General features: G+C 39.7%; 1 protein-coding gene across 2 annotated transcripts in view; it reads right to left on the bottom strand.

The window, feature by feature from the left end:
• CRACR2A (calcium release activated channel regulator 2A) overlaps nucleotides 1–12,784 on the bottom strand; it is a 56,495-nt gene that overhangs the window by 14,788 nt on the left and 28,923 nt on the right. For both annotated transcript variants that reach the window (XM_038132641.1, XM_038132630.1), the window contains exons 8-13: nucleotides 11,132–11,319; nucleotides 9,175–9,246; nucleotides 6,983–7,028; nucleotides 6,070–6,161; nucleotides 4,998–5,322; nucleotides 1,310–1,442 (exon numbers count right to left, since the gene is read on the bottom strand). In XM_038132641.1, the coding sequence (XP_037988569.1) occupies nucleotides 1,310–1,442; nucleotides 4,998–5,322; nucleotides 6,070–6,161; nucleotides 6,983–7,028; nucleotides 9,175–9,246; nucleotides 11,132–11,319 (856 nt within the window). The remainder of the gene's footprint in view (nucleotides 1–1,309; nucleotides 1,443–4,997; nucleotides 5,323–6,069; nucleotides 6,162–6,982; nucleotides 7,029–9,174; nucleotides 9,247–11,131; nucleotides 11,320–12,784) is intronic.

Below are 12,784 nucleotides of genomic sequence, written 5' to 3' on the forward strand. Positions count from 1 at the left end.
TTTTTGGTATCAAATTGAACTGTATCATAAAATCACAGAATCATTGAATAATTCAGGTTAGAAGGGATCTCATTAGGTCAGCAACAGTATCTTTGGGGCCATTTTCCACAAAAATGGGATTTTTACCAGTGGCATCAATGGAGAAGCATCTATGCCTGCTTAAATTCTTTCAATAGGCAATTAAAAAACCTGTGTGGAGAATATATCTATTGCTTGTATCTCAAGGGCAGAAATTTCAACTATTCTGTAGAAATTCAATGAGAACACTCCTCTCCATATTGTTCACTTGACTTTTCCATTGTCTGTACCTTGCCAGCCATAGCCCACACCTGTGAAACTCACTGATGTGAACACTAAATCAAAGCTATGACAAATGTCTTCTTGCCATTTTCTTTGCAAGAACCCTGGATGACCAGCCAAAAGAGGAAAAAGTTCAGACTCATTCCGGTGCTTTTCCTTAGGAAAATTGCACACACTGTGTAAGACCTCAGAGTGTAGAGAAGTGTATCAGCCAATTACAGAACAACATGGACAGGACACAGCTTTTAGATCTATAGGATACATGAACAGATAATGGCAGATAGGTGTCCAAGCTCCCATTCCAGTTAATGAAGATACACTTAGTGAAAAACTAGGACATTACTAAGCTCACCTTGAAGTAGGTAAGTCTTATTTCATATATGCTACAGAATAAGTAATGTCTCAATACAGGCTAAGCATAAAGAATCTGGCCATTTAACCCAGCTGCATTGCAATAACCTATACTTGAGTTCTTGTATCTTGATTTTGTGTCTGACTTTTGAAAGCTTGGTCTACAGCTTTAGGCAAGGTAAGAAGGTAGGCTTTGAAAATTTTGGCTTTCGAAACACTGGTCTGACATATTTTTTTGGTGATTAGTATAAAGCTAAATCTTCAAATAGGTGATTCAGATATTCTACTTTCTCTCTGAAACAAATTCAGATTACTTAGAGGGATAGCAATGAGATATGAAGGTGGGATTGTTAGTACAGTGCAGTCTAGAGGACAGGATATCAGTTTCAGAACTATGATATCTGCAAGGAAATTCTAGCTTCACAGCAATCAGTAGATTTTTTCTGATTTATCTCACTGCTGGCCAGGATTTCAGTACAGAATCTACTCTGAAGCTTCTCCATCAATTATGTGCTTTCCAGTTCAGGAGAACTTACTTTGCACGTCCTACTTTTACAACATCTGTATGTGTCTGTTTTATAACACATGGCCTGATCTCAGGAGAAACTCTTAAGTTCTTTCAGAACAAAAATAACAATAGTTATATTGTTAAACTTACCTACAGTAGCAGCTGTGCCTGGGAAAAAGCGATCTTCACAAAATCTTCTTAAGAATGAAGTCTTTCCAACACTCGAATTGCCCACAAAAACGATCTTGAATAAGCGCTCTGGAACAGAGTTTATTCTCTCCTCCTTTAAGTAAGAGCAAAAATTAGCCTCCAACTGTTCTATAAATCCTGTTGCCTCTCCAGTTAAAGGCTGATATGGGGAAAATAATAGATTTTGTCCTATCATATTCTTCATTACTCATGAAGCAATATTCTGTTTCTTAAAATAACTCAGCATTTCAGATGTTTGCCATGCATCATTCCAGATCATCCAAAGTGCTGTGATTTGCACTGAGCTCTGGAAGTATACTGAATATGAACCTTTACATGAAACTGACAAAATAAAACAGTTTATGTTCATGGCCACAAATCAGAATTTATAAAGCTTCACACAGCTCTGCACAGTAGCCTCATTCTATACCAGTGACACAGAGGAAGCAGCACATCCTCATCTAGATAACAGAAGCAAAGTCATAATTTTTTGGCTTATGCTACCAGATTCTTCTCTCTGCTACTACCATAGAGCCAAGAACTTCCATCTAATTACTGCATTTCTACATCTGTTTAAGATTACAGGCAGAAGCATGGAGGAGAGACGCAGACAGAGAATTAGACCAGTTAATCAGGTGTAAACATTCAGCTATGTTTCTGTCATTTCGCTTTTTAAGCAGAAGGAACAGCAATTTGTTCTGCTTATCCAGGTTCTGTTTACTGCAGGCTAAGCTAAGTGGATGCTGGAGAGAATATTTATATCCTCTATCAAGTAGGTCATCATTCTTTTGTATGTAAATCAGGAGTTGCTTAGGGAAGCACTTGTAGCACCAGCTGGTTTGCAGGGGGTGTCCTTGCTGGTGTCTTCTATTTTGTGTAAAGTTGAAGGAAGAGGGAGATAGAAAATTTGCTTTCAATACTGCAGAAGAAGAGAAAGATCATGGATGGTCCTGACATTAGTTTGTTAAGGTGTGGGTTATGAGGGGGAAAAGGGGGGAAAGGGGGGAAAGGGGGGAAAGGGGGGAAAGGGGGGAAAGGGGGGAAAGGCCCTCTGCCAGTCATTTGATGTGCAGGATCCATGTCTTCATGAAGACATCGGAACTGAAATCACTGCCCGACAGTCGTTTGAATGAGACACTGAAATCTACTCTTGGAAGTGTTTTCTACAAATATACAGAAGCCTTAGAGAAAGAAGAAGAAATAGCTGCTCTTGATGGGGAAAAAAACCCAAACAACAAAGGCTTGAGCTGCTGTCTCCCTTCGTGTGAAAAAAAAATCATTCACACTGTAAATTCTGGGGACAAAAAATACATGTCTCTTTCATGAGCTGGGCTTATAGCCCACCACAATTATAGAGAGGTGTCTTATTTTCCTTTTCTATTAAAATTCTAAACCCCATGGCAACTATAGGCTACTAGTAGCACACATAGATTTATACAAAGCACATTCTCAGTCTCAATGAAAACCATTCCAAGCTTATTAGTCTGTGTGCTCTGGGAAATAAAACAAGCTAACATACAATCATCAGCCAGGCAGTATTATCAGTGCTTCTGAGAACCACAGTCAAATATATGGACTACATGACCCGAAATACTTTGTCCCTGGTGATCATACACACTCCAGTAGCACTAAGAATCAAAGACCCCAGAGGCCTTCAGCTCAGCTCCCAACACAGTAAGAAGCCATTTTCCAATGAGATGTATCAAGTCCAGTCATGAAAATAACCTTAATAATCAAACTTCATTATAAATCTGCATGTGAACACTATGCTAGGGGATAAGCTGCTCCATAGCCGGCTTCCACAAAGTGCTGATGGGAAAATGGAATACCAGTAAAATGATAATTTATTCTAGTTTACAATGTAGTCTGAAAAAGTCTGCAGTCTGAAGAAGTCTTCCCTAGATCTGTTTTTTGAGTAGTGTTTATATAAAAAGTAGCCAGGTAAAGTAACACACCTAGCTTTTGTACAATTTAACACAAATGTGGGAGATTACAGGTATAAACATAATGGTTCATATTCCATATTGAAAGTGAATCTCATGAAGAAGTTTTGGACAGAAAATTCTCCTTTAATTTCCATTAGGGTTCCTTCAGGTATTGAATATATTCCTTCAGGCTTGTCCTAGCTGGATAGGATGACCTACCTGGCTTTTGTCATCCTAACGTCCAGTGATGCCATGCTTTGAAAATGTGACACAAAATAAGTCATACAGCAAGCAAAAAGCATGCACTTTGAATTAAACAATTTCAAAATATGAAGCTCTTTTCTGTATCCTCAATGATTTATTAAAAGGTACCACTTAGAAATTATTATGTAACCGTGGCATAATTCTATCATAATTTTTAAGATATGCTTGCTTCTTCTAAAAGAACCATATAATTATGACCAAGCAAACCAATTTTTCCTATACTTTAATCTTTTTAATATGTGCTTCAAAAATGAGTAATCCTTAACAATGATTCTAAATTTAGAAAATAAGCACAGCTAGCTCTGAAGCAATAGCAGTGCAAAAAGAACTTTAGACTCCAAAGAAATGTACCTTCCAGCATACTGTTTTAAGGATTATTACTGAATGGTGAATTCATTGCTAACACGCATATACAAGCTAGAGCTGGAAAAATATAGGATTTCCATTTGCTAAGTAAAAGTATTTTCAATAATAATTAAAAAATCATTATAATCCTCCCATTATTTCTCAGATAATGTAACAGCTACCAAAGCTGATTCAAAAGTATCAGAATATGAGAAATATCACCTTGTGGCAAAAAAAAAAAAAAAAAAAAAAACCAAAGCAAAACAACCAATTTTTTTTTTTAAAAATGCTTCTTTTTTGAGATAATTTCTGCCTTCAACTGGATCTTCTTGTATCCTCGGTTACAAGGCTTAACTGCACTTTCCCTAAACAGTCCTTCAAATGTAAATCAATGCACACACTGTCTGCAGTTACCACCCTTTAGGTTGAGTTTCCCTTCTTTGCACCTTCAGCACTTCATGCAATGGCTTAATATGTCATGCTTCAACTTAAAAACAGATAACCAAATAATTTTAGATTCTAGGAATGACACATCAACCTACGACACCACTTCATGGCATCCAAGGTCCTTCAGAATAGAATAGAACAGCAGTGTTCCAGTTGGATGGGACCTACAGTGACCTAGTCCAACTCCCTGACCACTTCAGGGCTAACCAAAACTTAAAGCATGTTATGAAAGGCATTATCAAAAAAGTATCTTAAACACTGACAGTCTTGTGGCATGGACCACCTCCCTAGAAAGCCCATTCCTGTGTCTGACCACCCTCTTACTAAAGAAATGCTTCCTAATGTCAAGCCTGCACCTCCCCTGAGGTAGCTTTTAACTATTCCCACACATGCTATTGCTGGATCCCAGGGAGAAGGGATCAGCACCTCCCTCTCCCCTTCCCCTCCTCAGGAAGCTGCAGAGAGTAAGGAAGTTGTCCCTCAGCCTATTTTTGCAAACTGGACAAACCGAGAGCCCTCAGCCACTCCTCAGAGGACACACTTTCCAGACCCCCCATCAGCTTTGTGGCCCTCCTCTGGATGTATCCAAGGACCTTCACATTCTCCTTAAATCATAGGGCCCAGAACTTCACACTCTACTCAAGGTGAGATTTCCTTTTTCCTCTTACATTTGACAGTGTTTCCTTCCCTACAGGCTCTTCTCTAGAAGATGATGATGAGTGTTCCATTGATTGCTCTCTGGATCTGTTACTCATTTCTGTATCGAAAGTATTTTCATCTTCTCCAGTCCATCTGCTCAGCTGCTTATCAACCAGCCTGTCAAGAAGCTGGGGTAGGTGATCTTCTTCAATTGATATTATTCTTTGGAGATGTGACGTTTTAGGCATTCCTCCAGTGACTCCAGCATCAGGCTCTTCAGAGAGAACTCCATTCAGTCCAGCAGAATTCCTTCTCTTTGAGTTACTGAAAATATCATCTTCTTCAAATGAATGGCTAGACAGAGAAGGAAGAAAGTACATCACAGAAACATAATGGACCTGCTATTTTATTCTGAATTTAATCTGAATAACTGAATTTAATCTCCTATGTTTTTGATTAGTCACAGTAGGCAGAGGAGAGTCATTCCAGTGTCTGCTGAAAAGTCAGCTCATCATACCGTGTATATATATATATATTGATAATTATAAGCATCATGGGGAAAGCTAATAATTTAGAGGACAAACCTGAACCAAAATGGAAAATAATAGATTAACACCAATTCTAATCTCATAGAAGAGCTAAAGTAAACTTCTCTACTGTGATTTTTTCCTTTCCCACCTTCACTCCTGTTCTGGAGGAATAAAAGAAACCCCCAAGAGAGATCATTTCTATGTGCAATCTGATTCTCTTTTTACTCAATAGGATGGACATGGGTTTGTTTAATATGGATAAAAAAATTCCAAGTGGAGACTCAGAATTGTACCACATTAACATAGGCTCGTGGGCAAGTTCTTGTCTCCCAGCCTACAGCCAGTCACAGAGGGGAAATCTCTTGCCTTAGCAGACAGCACACTTGTTTTATGTTAAAATTTGGCTCTTCATTTTCAAATTTCTTAATGAGCACAGTAATCTTATAGTGACAGACACTTAAGAAATACACTCTTTTAAAAGTTCAAAAGTATCAGAAAGGAAGCATTCCACATCTTCTTCCTCTAAACCTCATCATACTCAAACAGGGAACACATGAAAAAAAGTTCCTACCTGTTTGGCAGCACCTTGCCCTCTATGTATTTCCCAATGATAGACCCTGATCTTTGCTTCCAGCTGGCTTTTGGAACAGTTGTTTTGCATTTCTGCAGAAATACAGAATACTTCTTACTGATTAGCTTCTGGTGTTTGTTATGGTTAACTACCCTCATTCCGAATACTTAAATAATGCAATGAAAACAAAAGAAAAAAATATAGAAAAAATCCTAGAGGTATAAATGCTTCACAATTTCAATTGATAAACAATCAGAACAGGGAACTCCAGATCCTGCAAAAATGCATCTGCTTTGTAAATAAAACAGCACAATGTCATGAAAAAAATAGTAAATGGGTAATTTTTTTTACACAAGCAGCTCCTTGTAGGACTAAGAACACAATCAAATATAAACTAAGTGGCCTTAGTCTCCTGACACCAGGGTACTTCTAGAACATCTTAGGAGTCCATTCTTTGCTGCTGCTTAAAAAGTTAATAGGATCTGCTCTTACCCCTGTCTCAGGTACTGAGGTACTCAGGTACTGATTCAGGTACACCAGTTATTGTACTGTAGTATAAATGTGTCAGGATATTACCGACTCTTGACGGGGAAAATTAACACATTTAATTGTTCAATTTTTAGGTTATTTCATCCTTTCATGATTGCATCCTTTGTTTCTTCCAAAACACATTCATCTCTCTTCAGATAGTTCCCACTTTATAATTCCCAACATGTAGCTCTTAAAATCGTTTAGCAAATTTAAAAAAACCCCTTATTTTCAAATGTGAAAAGAAGACAATACAAATTAAGAACAGGGTAAGATTTAAGGGGCAGGAAAGTTCATCTCCTGTACAGCCTTCTGTTCCCCTTCTTTTGAAACTGTTCTCACATGTGTCTGCTCAACATTGGGTTTGAAAATAATAGTTGGTTACCTGCAAAAATATGTCACGTTCATCCTTGAGATGTTTGTTCCTCTCTCTGCAAAGAAAACACAAACAAAAGAAACACTGAAGCCAAGTGCTTGAACTGCTGACTTTTCTACACCTCACTAACAGACAGATTGGGCAGTTGGCAGTGCAAACTTTTCATCATCCTTTATTTATATTCTCACCTCGGCCAGTTCCTTGTCTGGGCTATTGATTCTCCAGCAGGGCTATGTTGATTAAAGCTAGATGGGATCTGGATCTCTTCTGTATTTTATCTAAACAAATGCCTTAACACATAGAAATCAGTTGTGGTCAATATGCCTTCACATACCGTAAATTAGAATGTTTAATGATTTTCACAGTAAAGATGACCTCTTAATGTGGAGAGGGTGCAATGAACACATCTCTTGTTCATCTGCTGACAGCTGTGAAAGCCAGTTATTGTGGCAATTGCGGCTGCCACAGAAACGTCACCCTAGGAAAACATCCATCTTCCATCCTTTGTGCAGAAACAATGAAAGTGTCAAGAAACAGATACTCCAGGCAATCAGCAAGCTCTGATCAGATCTGACAGCACACCTGCTTAGTACATCATCTATTGTCTCCATCTGTTGCTGGCTGGCCACAGGAGAGACTGAGCAGCCAGGGTGAATGAAAAAAACCTCTGTTGCCAGATATTTCTATCTATTTCCCCAAAACTTGCAGCAGACAAGATGACAGAGTGGCCTATGGAAAAAACATGCTGCAAAATAAGAGCCTTTCCTCAAGCCTGTGAAATTTTTAGGCAACTTCAAAATGAGGTCTCCTGAAGGAAATGCAGCCAATGGAGGCCTAGAGGCAGGTGCAACCTACAGCCCATGCTGACCATTGAGAAAACAAAACCCAACATTGCTTCACGTTGAAAAGAGGGCTACAGGTAGCTGAACACAGCTCCAAACTTAAAGTCTATCAATAAAGGAATGTTAGCTATGTACATTTTGGAGTCATTTTACAAATATTTTGGGGAAATAATCCTCATTTTGGCTCAACTCCCAGCACTTGAGAAGCAACAGAGCCTTTCAGCAAGCTCCTGGAGCCAGGCTTCTATCTCAGAATCAGCTTAGAGCTGTTCAGTGCTGCTCCGTTTTACATTTGATTTTTGGAAAGGAGATTGTCCTACAGTACTGAATTTTCAAAATGAAGCATATCTTCCAGGTGTGCTGCCCTCTACTCTATGCAAGAACCAACCCTATAAGAGTCTTTTGTAACCATTTTTGCTATTTTTGTGTCATTATCCTGTGGCAGTTGACATTGACTGGCTGCCAGATGTACACCCAGCCACTCTCACTCTCCCTCCTCAACACAAGGGAAGATAATAACATGGAAAAGCTTGTGGGACAAGATAAAAACAATAAGGTTACTTACCAGCTACCCATTACAGATGAAATACTCAACTGTAGGATGGTGAGAAATAAAAACAAAACTAAAATCACCTTTCTTCTAAGGCTCAACTTCACTCCTACACCCTCAGCTCTTCTACCTCCTTAACCAATCCTGCGTGGCACAAGGGAGTGGGGAATAGTTGGGCTTGTGGTCATTCCATAACAATAATTCTCTCTGCAGCTCCTTCCTCCTCATAGTTTTCTCGCTCCAGTGTGAGTTCCCTCAAACAGGTTACAGTCCTTCACAAACTCCAGCACAGATCCTTTCCATGGGGAATAATTCTTCAGGAATGGACTGCTCCAGCATGGGTCCTCCATGGGCCACAATTCCTGCCAGAAAACCTGCCCTGCATGGGCTCCTCTCCATGGACCAAGCTCCTGCCAGGAGCCTGCTCTTGTGTGGACTCTGCACAGGCTACAAGGGACTCTGCTCCAGCAGTGCCTGGAGCACCTTCTACCCCTCCTTCACTGACCTTGGTGTCTGAAGGGCTTTTCTCACACTTTTTTTTCTCTCCTCTCTCCCAACTTCTGCATTGTTTTCCATCCTTTCTTACTGAGGTTTTCCCAGAAGCACATGGGCCTGTGGGTCTCCACTGTTCCCCATGCTGTGTCCATTCTCACAGGGCAGCCCTGGCTTCTCTCAGGCACACAGGCTGCCCTGTGGCACCCCACTGTCAACACCTTGACACCTACACTCACTACATATCTCAACATAATTTCATCCTTTAATGGACCTCTTTAGCATTATATAAGAGGTTTTTGGAAGATCAACATTACCTTAAAAAATCCAGCTGCTTCAAAAGTCCTGACTTCTCTCTCTGTAAGGTTTCTGTCACCCGGTACACCTCCCTGAAAAAAAAAAAAAAATTAGAAATTGTTCTAACCACAGTAGGAACACTGCTAAAATGCTTCCCCCTAGGAGTATCTACATTTGAGACCTCAGCTTCTTCAAACTTGTAGATTCTATTCTGCATGAATGGTTAATATTTTAAAGAAGTTTATTCAGTATAAGGCCCACAGTAGCACAGCAGTATGAGTTAGCAGAGGAAGGAGTAGAGGTTCTTTTTTCAAAAAATATTGCTTTTTAATTTCTTCATCCAGAGAGCTTAATACATGTTGATACTGACACCTGGAGCATTCAGAGCAGATACACTGCTAAAATACTTCTCAATTATGGCCACTAAAAAACAGGTGACATTTTATCCAGAATTAGAGCTTACCCTGCTGCAGGAACCATATGTCAGGCTCTCACGTCTACAATCCCCACGATTTCTTTCCAATTCCTGACACTTATGCAGCCATTTTAACACCATTTACTTTGATTTAACATGATTCGGTGTCTGGCCTTTAATGGTTTTTTTTGTCTTTCAGTGAAGCCCCAAGTTCTTCCTGTGCACTGTCTGAACATTACACCTGCTTTAGCAGCTCAGGTCTTACCAGACTGACACAGATGTTTAAAGCAACACTGCAGGTGCAGTTGAGTAGGGCTGAGCTCTAATTCCATAAACCACTATTAAATCCAAAGTGCTTTGTAAGTGCAGTAGTATTATTCAGCAGTCTGACCACTGGGCAGATATCCTTTGAAGCTTTTAAATCAGATCATTCCATAGTCTTTGCTCTGGATCTGAAAAGAGAGGCCTCAAAGAGGAAACAAACCACCTTGAGGAGGAGTATTTCTACTGTCTACTTCCAAAACACACATCAAACATGCAAACCTAAAAATTCTAATCATGGTGGCCATTCCTTAACACTAATTTATCAACAAAGTTCATTATTTTTACCCTCAAGAAAAATCAAAGAAGTGATAACTTAATAGAGCTTGGCACAAAGCTTAAGAGAAAAAGAATGTGACATTTGAACTAATGTTCTGCTCTATCCTGAAATATGTCAACCAGCAACAGCTCTGAATTATATAGTTCATTGCTGCAATAGCTGGGTCCATCTGTCATTCATGTGCTCTCCACTGGCAATGAGAGGCTTCTACGGATCCCTGAGCATTTTCTTTAAAATGGACTTGAGTGAACATTTCTGCCAATTACAGCCTCAGGGTAGTGATTCTTCTGCTTTGTGCAGAAGGCTGGAGCAAGACAGGTAGCTTGAACTGTCACAAGTCATTATCCCTCAAAATATGAACTGTAAATATTTCTTCTTGATTTTTTTTTGGGGGGGTAATTTGGTGTCAGAATCTGAAACCTTCAACATTTGAACTGGAAACCCCAAAATTATGGTTCTGAATTGCCATAAAGCCTTGTGGGAATGAGGATAAGCTAAATTTTAACTTGCTGGCCTTTTTAGGCTTACTTTTGATGAAGGAAAAAAAGAAGATCCTAGGTATCTCAGTCAGAGTGCATTCTGAGAAGCAAGTTTCAGATAGACTCAGCTTTGAGGAGGATGAAGCATCATGTGCTACAACTGTAAGGCATTTCCACAAGGAATTCCATTGGTATCTCAAAACTAAGACACTACATTGATTTTTAATTCCAAATACCCTCAACTAATGGCAGTGGGGAGAACACTGACATTTTGAACACAAAATTAGCAAAAGATTCCATAGAAGCCAGATATGCCACAGAAAACATGCTGAGTTACTTGGGGGAAAGCAGCTAGAACTGCACTCGGCTTGGCAGATGGTTTCTGCTTTTGACACAAACTTAAATCACAGCACTGGGTACCCTTAGGGGGCTCACTGGCATACCAAGCAAGTGCATGAGAACTGCTGCAGCTGGACACTTACATTTCCTTCTCCTCATGGAGCCTTGATGCCTCCTCCTGAAGCACCTGTAGCTGCTGTTGAGCCAGGCTCAGCTCACGGGATGTTCTCTCCAGGTCTCTCAGCAGCTCCTGGTTAGTCAGCTTCAGCTTGGTGTTCTCTACTTTGGTTTCTTCTTTGCCACTGAGGAGTTGTGTACACTGATGCTCTAACTGGGGTGGAAGAAAAGAGAACAGAAAGCATTACAGCTGACTGAGGCATCTTGGTTTTGAGGATTTCAGTTTGGCTCTTAGAGACGAGCTGAGCAGGGAGCTATTTCCATCAAAGCAAAAAAATGAATAAAACACACATGGTGCTCTTCCACTGCCCTTTATACAGACATAATTATTACACAAAAACAAAGCTATTCCATTCTATGACTGAATTTAAACCAGTTCAAGAACACATCAGTACAAACCATAAAAAAGGTGCTACAGAGCAGATTAGCAGCATTAAGCTGATATTCACAACTGCTATTTTAGACCATTTTCCACAAAGACCAGGCCTACACAGAGTGATTCAGATATCTACCTAAAAACTGTTAGATTTAAATCTGATAGCTGATAAACCTTCCCATCCCCAGCAATATGAACAAGCAGTGACCTTTTTGCCACCTCAGACAGATCTGCCAAGAAGTGTGAATTAGAGCCTTTTTATTCAGTTTTATATTCCCTCTCCAATGTACATCAAAGGAAAGATACAACTTCTCTGTAAAACAAGCAACAGCAGATGATAGTGGCTTCTGGTACATAAAGAAGTTGTACCTGCTTATCCCTGGCTAACTGAGCAAATTTAGACAGCAGAGCAAAACTTTGTATTAGGGAAAGCATTGCTGACCTTAAAATACAAAAGTTTTATTTGATTTTTTTTTTTTCATTTTAAGGGATGTAAAACATACTTGCAACATTACAATGATAACCATTTCAGTCTTCTGGATCTGAGACATAATAATGTTTGAACTCTCATTTTGGCCATCCCAACAAGCAGAGCTCACCCAACCAAAATCTGTCCTCACCCTGCTCTTCCAGTCAGTTCCTACCCTAGAACACTGCTGTTGTTGCAGCCTTGGTTTTCAACAAGGCCCAGGTTAAAAATAAATGCAGAAAGCATATAGCCTGGACTGTAAGAAGTCAGGAACACGTGTAGAGTGGGAACACTTGGCAGCAGCAGCAGCTTAATGTATTTGCTGAACTGTAGCCTCAGCAGGCTCACATTTCCCATAGAACACTGGCTGGGCATTAGATTACTGCTGAACAAGGTTGGCTTACATGGATAGATTACATCAGTCCCTGAATATTGCTTCCACTCCTCAACACAACAAAGTTATCTATCCTAAGTAAAAGATCAGCTGCTTCAGGTACTTAAGACAAGACTCATCCAGAGGAGTGGCTTTGGGAGAAGCAAAAAGTGACTACACAAAGATGAACTTTCAAAAATCTAAGCTGCAAAAAGCTGCAGACAAAAACCCCACTTAGAGAACAGTATGGCCATCTGAAAACTTACACAGAGACTGTTCTGGAAAAGTGACTGCAATAGTAGCCAACATCAGCTCCCAGAATCACCTACAGTGACGTCAGAAATACTTGCTATAAATCCTGGTGCTCACTCTTGTCAGAAAAATGATAATATAATGTCTAA

This window comes from Motacilla alba, chromosome 1 (assembly GCF_015832195.1).
Source record: "Motacilla alba alba isolate MOTALB_02 chromosome 1, Motacilla_alba_V1.0_pri, whole genome shotgun sequence".
In the NCBI taxonomy this organism is placed as follows: Eukaryota; Metazoa; Chordata; class Aves; order Passeriformes; family Motacillidae; genus Motacilla; species Motacilla alba.